The sequence below is a fragment of the Lipotes vexillifer genome, unplaced genomic scaffold, assembly GCF_000442215.2.
Source record: "Lipotes vexillifer unplaced genomic scaffold, Lipotes_vexillifer_v1.1 scaffold1067, whole genome shotgun sequence".
Classification (NCBI taxonomy): Eukaryota; Metazoa; Chordata; class Mammalia; order Artiodactyla; family Lipotidae; genus Lipotes; species Lipotes vexillifer.
The window spans coordinates 925348-941662 of record NW_006775205.1 but is presented as its reverse complement, the minus strand read 5'-3'; the positions used below and the strand labels follow the sequence as shown (position 1 = coordinate 941662).

At 40.8% G+C, this 16315-nt stretch overlaps 1 protein-coding gene across 3 annotated transcripts in view; it reads left to right on the top strand.

Moving 5' to 3' along the window:
* Positions 1–322: 322 nt before the first annotated feature.
* Positions 323–16315, top strand: part of LDB2 (LIM domain binding 2) — a 388388-nt gene continuing 372395 nt past the window's right edge. For 2 of the 3 annotated variants that reach the window (XM_007449816.1, XM_007449818.1), the window contains exon 1: positions 323–771. In XM_007449816.1, coding sequence (XP_007449878.1) covers positions 640–771 — 132 coding nt within the window. In that variant the 5' untranslated portion in view covers positions 323–639. The remainder of the gene's footprint in view (positions 772–16315) is intronic. The other variant, XM_007449817.1, reaches the window with a different exon arrangement.

Genomic DNA, 16315 nt, shown 5'->3' with positions numbered 1-16315 from the left:
TTACCGGGGACCACGATGCCCCCGTTTCTGTATTTTGTAGCCATCACATTTCTGAACCATTACAACGGTGTGGCTGTCAGGGGTGAGTGGCTCTGGCAGCGGTTAAACCACCTATATGCTAACAAGCTCAGCAATCAGGTTGTGAAGGGTCCTGGCTAGAGGAAAATAATCCAACCAAACCTTAGACCTCTGTCAGGCTGTGAGGAGAATTATATTTTTGAACTAGTCTACAGTGTGGACAGGAAATGACCTCTCCACAAACTGCTTCTTTAAAAACAAGCAGTGGTGCCTAAAGCTATCCAGCTCCCCTCTCTCTCTCCCTCCCTCCTTCCCTCTCTTCCTCCCTCCCAGCCTCCCTCCCTCTCTGAAGCTCCTGCTCTCTCCCTCCCCTCCCGAGAGCTCTCCCCCCTCCTCCCTCCCTCCCGCTTGCTCTCCGTCTCTCTCTCGCTACCGAGGGCTCCCACAGCAGTTCCCAGCCAGTGTGCTCAGCCTGCCTGCCTGCCTGCCTCTGTGTGTGTGTGCGCGCGCGTGTGCGAGCGTGTGCGTGCGGCTACTTTGTACTGTGAAGAACACAGCCCATGTGCTCTGCATGGACGTTACTGCTACTCTGTTTAGCTTGATTTTCGACAGGCAGGCAAGATGTCCAGCACACCACATGACCCCTTCTATTCGTCTCCTTTTGGCCCATTTTATAGGAGACATACACCCTACATGGTACAACCAGAGTACCGAATCTATGAGATGAACAAGAGACTGCAGTCGCGCACAGAGGTAAGTACTTCAACCTTGCGTGTGTGTTTGTGTGTGTGTGTGTTTTTTTTTTCTTCTTCAAACTGTGCCTGAGCTTTTCCTGGGTGGCTGGCTGCATTCTGCGGGAAGTGTCCCACTAGATACTACCACGTACGTGGAAATGAGCGCCAGCATGAATCCACTAGTTTGAACGCTGGGTTTCCAGGCACAGCAACTCTTGGAGCTGGGGACAGTTTCTGTCGGAATCTTGAAATAGACAACCCAGCACTTGATTCGCCTGCTGGGTGTCCAGAAATGCTGCTCTACCAGAACTCTGGCATTTTCAGGCTCACAGTCGGTCCCCTTAGTGGTTCTTGAGATAGAATTCCGAGGGATTTGGTGATCATTTGCATCCAGCAAAATAATTTTTTTTTTTTTTTTTAACAAATCCCAGAGGAAGTCTGCTTGACCGGCATTTGCTTTTCAAAGTTATCAAAATCGAGGTGAAAAGGGCAGAAGAACCACCCTTCGTACTTTTCAGAACTAGCCCTGGAGGGACATGTTTGTCTATTTCCGTGTTAAATTCAGAAACCAGTTGCTTGGGGCAAGGGGTTCTTGACTTTCTTCCCTCGACGGTGGGAGTGTCTCCCAGGAGCTCTCACTTCCACAGGAGCCGGCTCAGAATTCAAGTCAGCTTGAGTTTTTGCATATTGTGATCTTGTGCCCCAGAGAGAAGCCTCACCTACTCGCAAGCAACTCTGGGAGCAGAGAGGAGACAAGACTTTCAGAACTTTGTAAATGCAAAACTCCAGACCGCCTCCTGCAATTTAAATATTTAATGCCAGTTGACTTTTCCTCTGTGCTGGCTGGGCTGGTAGGTCCTACTGCTGGGCTGTCCATTTGCCTTTAAGTTGGGGCTTTGTGTTGAAGTGTTCTGAGAAGGAGTTTGTTATAGGGGCACCAAAGTCACTTTAAGAAGTAGAAATAGCTGGGAAATCTGTCTTCTCTGCAGAGTACAGATACCCGGAGGGTCGATGGCAAAGAGCTTTCAGGGAATAGCTTTGGTAGAAGCTTGACTCTCAATTCTGGAAAGGGACTCAAGGTTTTACGATAAAATAAAACACACTTGCTTGAATTGTTAACAGAGCCATGGAGAATTCATGATGTTTAATGTATTTAATATAGCTAACAAGATGTGACCTGCTTTCTGATTGGCTAACTGCTGGACAAGGACTGATTAAAAAAAAAAAAAGCTGGGCTGCCTTTATCACTGCTATTTTCTTTATATGTTAATACATCATAGATGTTAAGTGTACTTGATGATACCGTTGCTCTCCCCAGAAGCCAGTAGCTTTTATACAAGTGTAAACTCTGTCGTGCTGAGGGTGGTGAGCTGTTGGCAGAAAATGATATTTGTGTGTTGTTGTGTGTGTGTAGTTGTGTATGTATGTTACAATTTGTATATTGCATTCAGATCTTTGCAACTGTGTATTGGAATCTTAAACTCTTGCACAAACTATTGATTGTCGCAGCCTGCTTTCAGAATTAGGAGGACAGAATATGTCATACAGTTCAGGCACACATAATTGCAACACAGATTTGGAGTAAAAAAATGTCTTAAAAATATGATTAGTTTTAAAAAAGAGACCAGCGACCTTTATGGATCAATTCTTGAACAGCGGCAGGATTTAAAAAGAACCCGTGTCCATCTTACATTTTAGAAAGTTTTTGAGGAGTTGCAGAAGGAGGGTTTTTCTCCATCCTTCTCGGTTAAGAGAGCAGGCAGATTTCTCTGATATCTGTGTTCTCCTGTGCCCCTTAATTATCACCTGGCCAGCTCAGAGCTAGAATACTTATCTGGAGGACTTCTCTATACTGGTCCTCATAAAAATCTGCAGGATGCAATAAGGTCCCGCATTTGTTTCACATTTGAGAGAAAACCTTTAAAGTCCCCCATTCATAGTATTGTTTCTTAAAACTGACATGTTATCTTTTGTGAGAGCTAAACTCAGGAATTCCTAACTTTTGGATTCTGGGGTATTACTTTTAAGTAGAAAACCTGCTTCACAGCTCAAGAAACTGGAAAGGAAAGCTTGCTATGACAAATCCTAAAGATTTTTTTAAACCTCGCTGACTGACAGAAAAGCACTGAGAACTGTTTCCTGGTATGTTCTAGAGCCAACCCTGCACTCTTCTTCCCTTTATTAGATCTTTTTTTATGATTATCCAAATAATTGCTCTGACACGTCCGTATTTCTTTGCCAAGCAGTAAAGGATGTCACAAACCCAAGGCCATAAGTTTGTTTTCATTTCATATGGAAAAAAAAGGAGAGAATCCAATAATTGCTCCTAAGACATTCGATATTAGATTTTGATCAAAGTTTGTAATGGAAAAGATATTTAGAAAAAAAATAACTTCTTGAAAAAGTTACATTGTGCATTTATCAATATTAATGGTGACTATTTATGGTAAAGTTGTTCTGAGCCCTAGAGAGGGTTTGGTTGGAATAAAGTGCAGTAATACCCAGCAAGAGTTATCAGTTTATTCACACACAAAATCAAATAGATTGTTGAGTGATTACTTTTAGAATTTAACTGATGCATCCAACCATTTTGGACAAGAGAGACGCACTTTCTTTCTTCTCTCTCTCTTCTGGTTCCTGCTTCTATATTACATGGTATTATTTCATTGACTCCTTATATCGCACTCTCACACACACATACACACCTATGTAATACTCTCGATTCTCCATTCTTTTTTGAACGTAGACTTGCCTAGAAAGAAATTGCAGCAAATCAGTCTCAATGAAAAAATTATAATCACGTTTGCAGAAATTTCCTAGAAACCTTCTTTATGGAAAGGAAAAAATGTAGTAAAGAAGCATGGTGCTCACCTACTCTCCTTCCATAGATGACTCCCCCAGAGCATTCTCTCCTGGGGATTGATGCATTTCTTGCAATTAAATAAAATCAAAGCCCTTCAGAAGCTGGGTAGTTTTAAAAAACACTGGATTGGGAGTTAATCCTTTTTTGAACTTGTTTCTTTCACTCACATGGATCTTGGTTCCTCATAAGCAAATTATCTGCAAGACCTCTTTAATTTAAAAATTCAGATTTTACCAAAGTTCAGGGTTTGGTTTTCTTTAGTGGGAGAAAGCGTTGTGAACTTGAGTAATGAGCACAGACATTACTTCTTCGCTCACGGTATTTAGTTCAAAATCACAAATGGTACTGAAAAAATAAGGTCATAGTGGAGAAAATATTGCAGGGAGCGACCCTGCCAGTCTTGTTTAAGGCCAGTGCTGGGAGCAAGGAGTTCCTGGGACAAAGTAGGTGCTCAATAAACATTTGTGAACAAGCCGATCATGAATCAGTAGATGACAGAGGAGAGAGAATTTAACTGTATCACTGAAATTGGCACCTTTCCTGAGAAGCACAATTCTGATGCCTTTGGGGGTCCTGGTACCTCCTGAAGCTGCTTTAGGGACCTGCTTCCAGTTCCCCTAAAAGTGCTCATCTCCACATTCTCCACACTTATTGCATCATGAGGCAATTTAGATCCCTAATCTTTTTGGCAAAGGAAAGCAAGTGTCTAAGAAATTATGGGACCTCATTTCTTCTTAAAGGAATTTGAATGCATTACGAAGCAAGCAAAAACAACACACATATGCTTTAGATGCTGTTGGCTATTGTGGGAAATAAAATTTCTTTGCCACACCAGAATCTCAGTGGAATTTCATAAAGAAGTACATAGATGTTTCCCCCTTTTCTTAATTGAAATTAAGAGAAACCCTTGGAGCTTTGTGTCAGTTTTGGTCACTGTAATTCCCAGGCAGTAGGAAGAGGGCTATGTTTTCCATTGTGTATGTTACCATGAATTGACCTGAGATCTTCCAAAATTCATTTACTGTTTGAATGGTCTTGCTGTCTCAAATGTATTTTGAAAGAACGAAACTGCACAATTTTTAGTTTAACACTGCACACAGAGTACCCGTCAGATAGGACTTAAAAATGTGTCCTAAAGATTTCAGGATTTGTTCTGTAACAAGCTTCAGTAATAACAAAAATAACAGTATTTTTTTCATTTCCTGAAGTCTGTGCTATAAGATTAAAAATATGTATAGGTAAAATATGAGATCATCACAGTGAACTTTATTTTTAGTGAAAGGATTTTAATAATGTTGGATTTTTATAGAATTTAAGAAAGTTTATCAAGTTATACAAATTTTGGATATTGCAGACAACTCTTTTTACCTTATTTCCTCATTCAAATGACCAAAAACGTCTCCATTCCAATGAAGATGTTTTTAAGTACATAGATTTTTTTCAGGTTGGCAGTATGCTAATTTTAATAAAATACCACAAACACCAGGAAAGTGTGGGTACTAGGATGTATTTCTTCTGTTTTGAGGTTTTTTTATTTTTTTAATCAGTATTACACATCCCACTCCCAAAGAGAAAACTGTGATTACAATGGGAAGCTGCCATGTACACAAGGATTTTGTTAGAATTACGGTTTTTAGTTTTACAGGATTTAATATGAACGTTGAAAATATTTGAAGACCTTGAAATTTCAATCTGCTGCTTTCACCCTGCTTCAGCTCAACTCTCCAACTCCCCGGGGAGGGGGTGGGAGGGGGTGGAAGGCTCTCAGTCTTTTCTTTCAGCTACATTTTTATATACTTTAGTCACAGGGTTTCCCGTTGTAGCATCATGTTTATTCATGGAGTAGCTTAGTATCATTGATGCTCAGATAGAGCCTAGTTAAAATGAGATTAGGTATTCTGGATAGGTGGGAAAAAAAAGAAAACGGCTTTGTGATAAACTTGGATTTTTTTTTTTTTTTCCTAGAAATTTAGAAAGAAAAATGGTGCTGTTAACGCTGAGGCATATGAATGATTTTCAGTGTTAAACACAGAACTTTCCAAGTTTTTCGAAGGGGGTTGGTGAGGAGTAGGGGGAGGGGGGATTAGTAGTGGAAAGGAAAGCTATTTTGAAAATGTTAAATGAAACCAAAAGTGGAGTTTTAAAAAATAAGAACTTCCAGCCTCTCTTATTTTTCAAGATCTCTACATGGCCTCAGAAAACAAATTGCTGGACTCTTGTACGGATTTTATTTTCCTGAGGTCTTTTTTTCCCCCATTTTCCTACTATGGGAACTGTTTTTAATTAAAAATTGCTGCAAACTAACTATTCGTAGGAGGCCAAGAAGAAAAAAAAATCTCTCAGCTCACATTCAACACAGATTCTTATCAGCCTAAAATCAATGCACACACTTAAATCTCTCCCCTTTTGGTATGTAAATTATGATATAGGATTTAAACAGTATTCATTTTTTAAGCATTTAGCTTTTTGTTTGGGTTTCAGAAAGAAATTAATTTAAAATGTATGGAGACAGGGCTATAAATCTCCTTTTATTACATTTGTCCACATTAACCCATTTTCATGAGGAACACAGAAAACCCCCTTTCTGAACAAGCAAACGAAACAGAAAACGAACAACCCCAAATATTGTCAGGAACAAGATTCATAAACTTACTTATTTGGATTTGATTGGTGGGTCTCGGAATATAATTGATCTGGAAAAACAAATCTCTTTTTGAAAGTAGCAGAAAACAGAGCTTTAAAAATGTGTTCAGCTGATGTAGATATGACATATACCTTTGTCATTTTCTGACCAAAATATTTTCCTCCTTTCTTCTTTCCTTCCTCCTTCCTTTCCCTTCCTCCCTTCCTTCCTTCGTCCCTTCCTTCCTTCCTCCCTCCCTCCCTCCCTTCCTTCCATCCCTCCCTCCCTCCTTTCCTTCCTTCCTTTCTTTCTTTTTCTTTCTTTCCATCTTTCTTATCAATGTGAGCTTAGACTTTTTTTTTACATTTAAATTCTGGCAGCATGCATCTGAACATAGGCAACTATTAATACTTGAGACAAACTTCAGCCCTTCCTTCAAGAATTTCTATACTTCAGGCAATGACAATATCTGTGTCTGGAAATACAGAGACGATTAAGACCATTTGGTAACAAAGGGCAACATACAAACCAGTTCTTACAATGTAGTGCCCTGTTAGGTTAACACACTGTGCCTTTTGTATATTGAAAGATGTACACCTTTCTGAAAAGTAGTCGTGATGATAGTAACTAGCATCTATGGAGAGGTCACTCTCTGTAGGGCCAAGGTGCTAAGTGCTTTCTGGACATCAGCTCATGTAACCCTCATAATCACCTCCTGAGATTGGTGCTGCTAACATCTGCAGTCTTACTGATGAGGAAACAAAGGGTTAAGTGAATTGTCTAAGGTCACACAGATGGTAGTTTAATTTTAGAAGTTATGCTGTTAACTGCTTTGCTATATAGCACTTTCTGAGAGAAGAAATACTAGCGAGGATTGTAGTTTCACCTGTGGAAATTTATTAGGTGAATGCATTCATTTTTTCCTTGGATAGGTTGACTTTGGCAGTGGCTGGAAAGATGACCCCATCCACCTAACCTGGTTGGACTATTTGCCTCTCAAGTGTCTGATTCATTTCAAAAGGGACCATGTGAAATTCCAAAGGATGGAATCAGAGGGGGAAACTATACCCTGGTTATTGAAAAAAAGAACCAAATTCACACTCCCTATTAAAGAATGAATATTTACAGTATTCACTGAAGTGGCCTTATCTGAAGAGTCACTGGACTTGTTGTGGAACACTATGCATAGTTATCTAAGAGTTTAATTTTTTAAACTTAAAAATATTTAAATTTCCATTCAGTGCTTGACTCTTCTCAGGTGTGTTCTGTGGAAGATGGTGGTTTAATTATTTTAAACATCAATGGGATGAGTAGAAAAGCTATCTCAGTTTTGGTAGTGCCACCCCCCTCCAAATATAAGATTAGGAGAGTAAATTAGGATTTGGCATGATGTTGGCTTTCTTTGCAGGTAATCAATTAGGAATCGTAGAAAAAATAAAGGCATAGAGGGAAGAGAGCTCCTAACATGTGTTGGTTTCTCACTATCCTAGTTTGACCCTAAGAGGCAGTCTGTCCACATCGTGTGTCTTTGGATTTCCTCGTGGGAAATGAGGTTTCCTTCCTAATCCTGTAGCCTACTTTAGCTAACTGTGAGGCCACTGTGTTTGTAGTAGATGCCTGCCAATTATTAGAGATAAGATGGATCTCTTCATGTGATCCACTCCCAAGCCCAAGATGCATGTGTTCTGGTTCTCCTTTAACAGATAAGGAAACTGAGGCTCAGAGAGGTGAAGACCAAGTCCATACATGGGCATCCCCTGGGGCTGGATCTTTTGACTCCCCCGTTCAGTGCTCTGCTCAGAAGCTTGCTGGTAAAGGCTACCCGCTCCCTGTTGGAAGCCCTGACAGCCACCCCTCGCCCTCAATTTACTACCGCTTTTGACCAGCCTAGTTTGAAGTTATAGTCTTCCAATTAAAAACAGAGTGCTGAGCATTAAAGATGTGGTAGAACCCTCTGAAGAAGGGGAACCACCCCTGTTCTGGGGACATCAGAAGCCCCCATCCTCTCTTTTCAAGATTTGGATGGTCTCCTAACTGTACTCTCTGCTCCCTCTTTCCACCTATATAATCTGTTTTCCCACAAGCAGCCAAGGTGATATTTTTGAAGCAGAAATCAGAGCACGTCACTTTCCAGCTCCCCCTCACACCTAGAATAAGCTCCGAACTCCTTGCTCTGGCTTTTAAGGCTCTATTGATCTGTTGTTTCCTGATAGCCCAGTCTTACCACGTGTTCAGCAAACTCCAGCCACAAGGGACTTCTTTGGATCCATTAACTTGCCAAGCTTGTGCATACCTCAACACCCTTGCCCTCAGTGGTAGAATGCATATATGGCTTCCTCCATAATAACACTTATAAGTATTAGGAAATCTAATTTGAATTAGAATTTGGCATGGTGTTGGCTTGATTTGCAGGGAATTGATTCAATGTCTCAAAGAAAATAACGACCATGAAGGATGAGTCCTAGCACTTAGTAGGGCCTCTACTGATCAACTTAGATGCCCCCTTCACAGAGAGGCCTTCCTTGAGCAGCTCATTACCCCTCCCGAACACAGTCTCACTCACTTTTTATCACAGGCCCTGATAATTTTCTTCGTAGGAATTATAGCAAGCTGGTATTTTTTTGCTTCTAGTTTATTTCTCAAGTGTCAATAGAATATAAGCCGCGTGGGAACAAGGGCCTCATCTGTCTCCTTTACAGTTGTCTGCCCAGTGCCCCATAGCACATAGTTGATATGCAAAATATATCTGTTGAATAAAGTAAATTACGTTGTACCAGCACTATCCAGACTAACACTGGAATTTACCTTGAATCTTCCCAACAATCACCGACAGCTACAGTTGGAAATGAATCTGTAAGCCTAATAGTCGGGTGAGCATTTACCGATAGAATGTTCAGCCAGACCTGCAGAGAAAAGAAGCCTGAAGAGAGGAATTTCTTCTGTGAAAGAAGTGTTGAGCTGAGAACTTTGCCCTCTGGGCAGTATGAATCTGTTGGGAATCTCCTGACTTCTGATGAAAAATATTTACACCTTTCTCATTTGCTATTTCTACTTCTCTCTTTGGGCCCCTCCCTGAGGGCCCATAGCCATGAATTATGATATGAATCACGATAATACCTTACGTTTCCTGCAGCACTTTGCATTTTGGGAAAGTGCTTTCAGGGCCATTAATTAGCTTATTTGAAGTGATTTATACAACAGAAAATATGGGAAGTTATATTAGTATATGATGTGGTTTATAATGTCTTTGTGTTTACGAATTGTGTGGTGTGTTTGTGTTGTGTGAATGTGTGTGCATATGTATGAGGGAGAGAGAGACAGAAACAGAGAGACAAGAGAGAGATATTTGCTCGCCCCAATCAGATTTTGTTTGTGTATGTGTGAACCTTCTGGTTAGGAAACAAGCACAACTTTTTTGCCACTAGCGTTTTTTTCTTTGGAATGAAAAGAGTAGCGTTCCTGGAATGTAAAGATCTGAACTGAAGTATGACTTATAACAGATCAGATTTGGATCCAAACCCTGGCTCTACCTCTTGCTTGCTGTGTGATCTTAGGGCAGTCATTTAAGTTTTCTGAACCTTCATTTTCTTAGCCTGAATTTTATGTTGGGAAGTGAATGGCTAATGCATGTAAAAGTTCCTGGTATATAGTAAGTGCTCAATAAATGGGAACTATGATGATGATGATTGATGATGATGATGATGATGATGATGATGATGATGATGATGATTATGCTGCCCTTTTCCCTGCCCCATCAGAAAATTAAGTTTTGTAAATCATGCAAAACATTGCTTGATTTCCTAAAAGTATCTTTATTTACTTATTTTTTATTGAAGTATATTTTATTGAAGTATAGTTGATTTACAATATTGTGTTAGTTTAAGGTGTACAGCAAAGTGATATACGTGTGTGTGTGTGTGTGTGTGTGTGTGTATATATATATGTTCTTTTTTCAGATTCTATTCCATTGTAGGTTATTACAAGATACTGAATATAGTTCCCTGTGCTATACGGTAAATCCTTGTTGTTTATCTTATATATAGTGTTGTGTATCTGCTAATCCCATAGTCCTTACCCCTCCCCCCTTCCCCTTTAATAACCATAAAAGTATCTTTAAAAATATATCTTACAGGGCTTGCACAAGCATATTTCAATTTAATGAATGAAACTTGCAGTGACATGTAGGATTTGTGGGTTTGGGGTTCTTATAATACGTGACAGAACCATCAGGGCGTTCCACCATCATATAATAGCGATGACACAATAATCATACACCTTCTTGTGGCTGTGATCTCCCCCAAAGTCCAGGTTATAATTAACTCTTAGACATACTAAGGTTAAAGACTAAGAACTGATCAATGTATGGGACACACGCACACCATTCTGCTGGGGAAAATCTGTGTTCAGGGTTTGCTCTTGCTAAGAACTCAGTGGAGACAACAGAATATTGAAATGTTCCCCTTCACCAGTGCCTTTGCAGGGCCATCTAAACAGGGACCCTGGGGAGGGCTGGAGAGCACACACCCACTGGCCTTGACTGGCCATTTTGTCTAAAGAGGTGTACTTCTCAAAATGCTGCCTGGCACAGACTCCTCCAAGGGAGCTGTGTCAGTACTGGGTGAAGCCCAGAGGCCCACCTGCATGTCTGGACAGATAACAGCCCTGCCAAACTGATCCACTGTGACACCTTGTGTCTTACTCCTTAATACAGTGCAATGTACATGGGTGGAACTGGTGATGCTCTGAACAGCACCATGTGGTCTCTATCTGGCCAGGGGGATCAGGTCGACAGGTAGTAAAGCTACCCGCCTCTACTTTTTTTTTCTTTTTGTGATACGCAGGCCTCTCACTGCTGTGGCCTCTCCCGTTGTGGAGCACAGGTTCCGGACGCGCAGGCTTAGCAGCCATGGCTCACGGGCCCAGCCGCTCCATGGCATGTGGGATCCTCCCGGACCGGGACACGAGCCCGCGTCCCCTGCATCGGCAGGCGGACTCTCAACCACTGCGCCACCAGGGAAGCCCCCACCTTTACTTTCTTTATGGATGCAACAGAGTGTTACGATGGGCTGCTTTGTCTCACCGACTTCAGTGTACAGCCTCCCTGATTTTTCATATTGAAGTCCTTAAATTACACATACCTTCCTACACTTCATTTCATTGACTAGGTCACCTGTGATTTTTATGTAGAATTCCACATTAATAATAATTTTTAATCAACTTTTCTAGAGAAATAGCTTACATAACTCAAACATTACATTGTTTTAAATTTTAATTTAATACATATTAAATGAAATATAATTTACGTTTGTTTTAATATATGTTATTTTTTTTGAGAGGGTAGTGCTTTAAATTTTGCCTCCCATTATGGGTCATTTCTTAGGATTCATGAAAATTTGATCTTGAGACTGAAAATCTGTGCAATCAAAAGTTAAACTAATAATTTATACGAGGCTAACTGTTTGGCAGTACACACACACACAAAACCCTTCTTATGCCTTATAATGTTAACCATGATTACTCTGCAGTTGGCTGAAATTTCTTCCTTGAAATTGAAATTGAGCAGTTGGTGCATATCACGTGCCTTTGAAAGGTCCTGATACAGAAACTCTGATGGAGCCTATGGCTCCCCAGTTGGCTGAACCCTAGAATTACAGGGCTGGAATAGATGTGAGTGATCATCTAGTCCAAACTTCTGATTGTGGAGATTGTGGACGTGCCGAAACCAGACACAGGTGGCGCTTACCTGGACTACAACCTGTTGTGGATTCTGAAGTGGTCTCAGGTTTTCTAAATCATAACACTAGTTGCCCAGGTAATACCCAGGAAGTGGCCAAATCAAACACTCTTACCTATCACGAATTTGTACCTCAACCCTACAAACACTTTTCCTTTTCAAACCCCTTTCTTCTTTCCAGTTTTCCAATTTGCCCTAAAATGGTATCGATCTTTAGCATCATGCTATTGATGTTGAAAAACACATCACTAAGCTTTATTGCTTTAGAATTTATGACTGTTTCCCTTGCCAATTTATTTAAAATAAAGTTGCATATGTTTTAAGATATAGGTCTACTTTTTCTGATTTTAAGAACTTGGTTCATTATCAATAATAGAATATTTGTAAAGTACAATGTACAAATAGGTAAATACAAATTATCTTTAGTTCTACTATGCAAAAAATTGCTGTTAACATTTTAGCATATCAATCTAAGACAGACAAACATATGCATCAGCCTTTACATTCTTAGGGACATACCGAACACCCGTTTGAATCCAGCTCTTTTAACTAAAATTATGAGTATTTCACCATGTTCTTAAATCTTCTTAAAATTTTGAGTTGCCTGAATTATTTACACAAATGTTTATGTTTTTAACATGATATATATATTTTTTTAGCATGATATATATATTTAAAAAATTATCCAGCTGCTTTGCACCATGATTTGATCTCAAGGAAATAGCATTCTTAGTAATCAGTCTTGTCCCAAGTAAGTTGGAGGCTGCTGGTATAAGGAGTTAGCTATGGTGCCTACTGTGGTTACCATTAACATTTAATACTAGTCAGAAATCTTGCACCCAGGGCTCTCTGTCTCCTTTTAAGAAAGCTTTTCCCTCCCATGTGAGGGCAGATCATTTTCCCCCCGTTTATCTTTCCTTTGTATTATTTCTGAGTCGGGAGGCAACCAGCACACAACCTTGTGCAATGTCTGTAAATCAAAAGATTTTTGCACAATTCCTACTGCAAAGAGGGAGGTTGAATTCATGTTAAGAGCTAGTGTTGATCTAGAACCAGTACTTGGGATACAGCCAGTTAATTTATGATACCGTTTGAAGGACAAGTCTTCAATTCAAGGAGGAAAGTGATATTTCATAAAGTGGGCTATGTCATGAGTTGTATGCAGTATTATCTTATTTTCCTCACTGGATTGAAGAGCTCCTTGGGGTCAGGTACTACCTTATTCATGTTTTATCCATCATGACAAGTGACAGTCTTGGTGGCCAACTGCAGTCTTTTTTTTAAAGGTACATTTCACAGAGGCCGCCATTTTGTAACTAGATTCTGAGTTATCACTGTTTTTATATGGGTGTTATGCATTTTATAGATAAGCCTCGCACACATGTTCTAGCAAAGAGCAGTCATAGCATGCAATCAGACTGCGTCCCCTACATAGCATGAGCATTGAATGATTAACTTATAGAGTCCAGCAGACTTGTTTCTCTCCTTACTGTTTGTGTGACCTTGAGTGAGTTAACTCACCCTTCTGTGCTCTGGATAATGTGGGGATGATAATAGAATCTACGTCCTTGGATTTTTATGAGGATCAGTTGAGATAATTCTTATAAAGTGATGAGCATAGTGCCTGTGCCCTCTGAGTGTTCATTACTACGCTGACGATGGCGCTGATTTGTTTGGCGGATGTTGAAGTCCACCGTATGTGATATTACTGGTCTGGAGGTGGAGAGGGCCACATGCCTGACTTGAAAGGGCTTAGTGAGACCACGGTAAGGATTTGCAGAGAAGGAGGGATGAATGGGAATTTGCCAATTTAAGAATAGTGGTGGAAAGGATGCTTTTGGCTGAAGGAAAGGCACAGGCAAAGAAAGTGAGTCTCAAAAGGTGATGCTCTGTTTGAGGAAGGATGAGGATTTTGGCATAGCTGGGGCTTAAGGTCTAGGGTGGTTGTATGAGTGTGTATATATGTGTGTAGGGTGGGGTTGGAATGTGGTAGGAAATAAACCTGGAGAGGAAGTGAGGGCTGGTTGTGAAGGCTTCGTTATGTGCCGTGAGGCCGTTGGTCTCTATCCGTTAGAGACTATCTGTTGGACTTCAGTATAGTGAGTATGAATAGGGCCCTGGCATGATTATTTAATTTCTCAGTGCTTTGGTTTCCTCATCTGGAAAATGACACAAGAGTAGTCCTCACCTCGTAGGTTTTGTTTTAGGGAATTTAATGGGATGAGGCCTTTAAGCTTTTAGACCTGCTGGTCCAACACCTCACTACTATATAGTAAGGATTCCATCAACATTGGTTTCTACTCTCAGGCAAAGGGAACTGATAAAGGTACTTTTTGGCCCGGGCAGTAAAACCAATGATGTGCCTTCGAGCAAGGTCACTCTGGTCACTTTGTGGAGGGCAGACTGACAGTCTGTCTAGGAGCATATTTGTCTGCTGAGAGGAGGGGGTCAGTGGATGGGGAGATGCACAAAGGAAAAATGACACACATTTACTGGCTGGCTGAGCTATTTTTAGCCTAGCATGTCTGAAGCAAAGGATGGATTTTCATGGCATTTTTTTTTTTTAAGATGCAAAATTACTGTAAGCCAAAGTTATGTAACTTGCCTAGGGACACTTTATTTGTCCACCAATGAGGCCACTGTGGGGTCCACAAAACTTTTAGCAGCCATTTTAGAGGGTGGGTCCCCAGGGTCGCCAACCCTGACTTTTCCTCCTGCCTTGACAGAATTGGGAAACTCGAATTGATGAGCTGGGGCTTCTGGGAAGATCCCCCCGCTTATCTGGCAGCCAGCCTGGAACCAGGACCCCAGAGGGAGATGACAGTGAGTCAAGTGAAGAGGCTGAGTGGGGAGCGAGAAGATGGGTTGAAATCCTTTCCCACCCAGGACATGTAACATGAGTCTCTGAGCCTCAGTTTCCTTGGTGTAGAATGGGCGGAACAATAGGTCAGCATCTGAGGAAAATCTGGGACACTCAGTGAGACGGTGGAGGGACACTGCCAATACCGGGAGGTATTGGAGGATGGCTCTGCCCTTCCCTACCTGGCATTTCATGTCATATTGAGGGCCAAAGAATTTTGTTCAAGAGTGTTTCTTAGACTCTTCTCACATTTTCTTTCCTCCCTAAACTTGAGCCTGTGACCTTAGATAAATCTTTCCTGAGCCTGTTTCCTCTTCTGACAGCTCTGGATTCGAAGAGATATGAACTGCAAGGTATCCTTTCCATCACTATTTTTATTCTGATTCCCATTAGGTGGACTGTCTGCTTCTGTTTTTAATCTCCCCCATGAAACATACAATCAAGGTAAATAACGTGCTCCTGACATTGCCACTCCTGCCCCTTTTCTCCCACGTCACTTGCTGAGGGGATCTTGCTGAATCACAGAAAGATTTTTCTTGCTTTTCCTCCCGCATTGGCTGGAGCTGGAGCGCCACTCTGGCCTTCTCACCCTCCGGGCACCATTGTCTTAAAACCTGCACATGAAAGAAGGTCCGGGGATTGTTTTTTCCGGTCTTTATAAAAAACCTCAAAATGCAAATGCAGGATGTCCTAAAATCACAGAGTTCAGAGGGGTCCCGGTACCCTTGTTTTTTTTTTTCTTTTTTTTAAAGAAAGGTTAAAATTCATCCGAACCAAGACTAGAAAATAAGCTTAAGGTGTCAGGTTATTCCGAAAAGACTGTTAATGCCTGTTGGCTGAGTGCATTAAACTGCTTTGAAATGATCACTTGTGTGTACTATTTTAAAAGCTGCTTGCTAGGAGGGTTATTTAAACCTGTTTTTTTTCCGGACTCAAAACTTCACATTTGTCTGTTAAAAAAAATACTATATTTGAAACAAATAAACATTAAAATATAGTTTATTATATTTCCAGCCATTCGTCTGAAAGGAAAATATGTCAAGACATTTATAGTTAGAAACTGAAAACTCCGCCCTAATTCATTCCATTGTATTTCCAAGGAGCCCAGTCATATATAATATTACCCGGTCTCCTGAGGCCTCCTTGAAGGGATACCAGATACTCTTGGTATAACAAGAGATTGGGGGAGGTGGGGAGAGAACGGCCAGGGAATGGCTTCCAGTCCTAATTCTATATTTCCTGTGATTTTTTTTTTTTTTAATGGAGGCAGGGGCAAAGGAGAGAAGAATGAACTCTTCTGTTACTTTTAGTGTGGCTTTGACTTTAAAACCATTTAAAAAGGAACGTTCATGGTGGCACTCTGGGGTGTCTAGGATGGGATTGCCTTGGCTTCTTCATCCCTCAATCACCTATTGAGTTTTTTTATTATGTGCTCAGTGATGGAGGTCTACCAGGAAGCCCTGCCCTCATGCTCAAAGCCTAG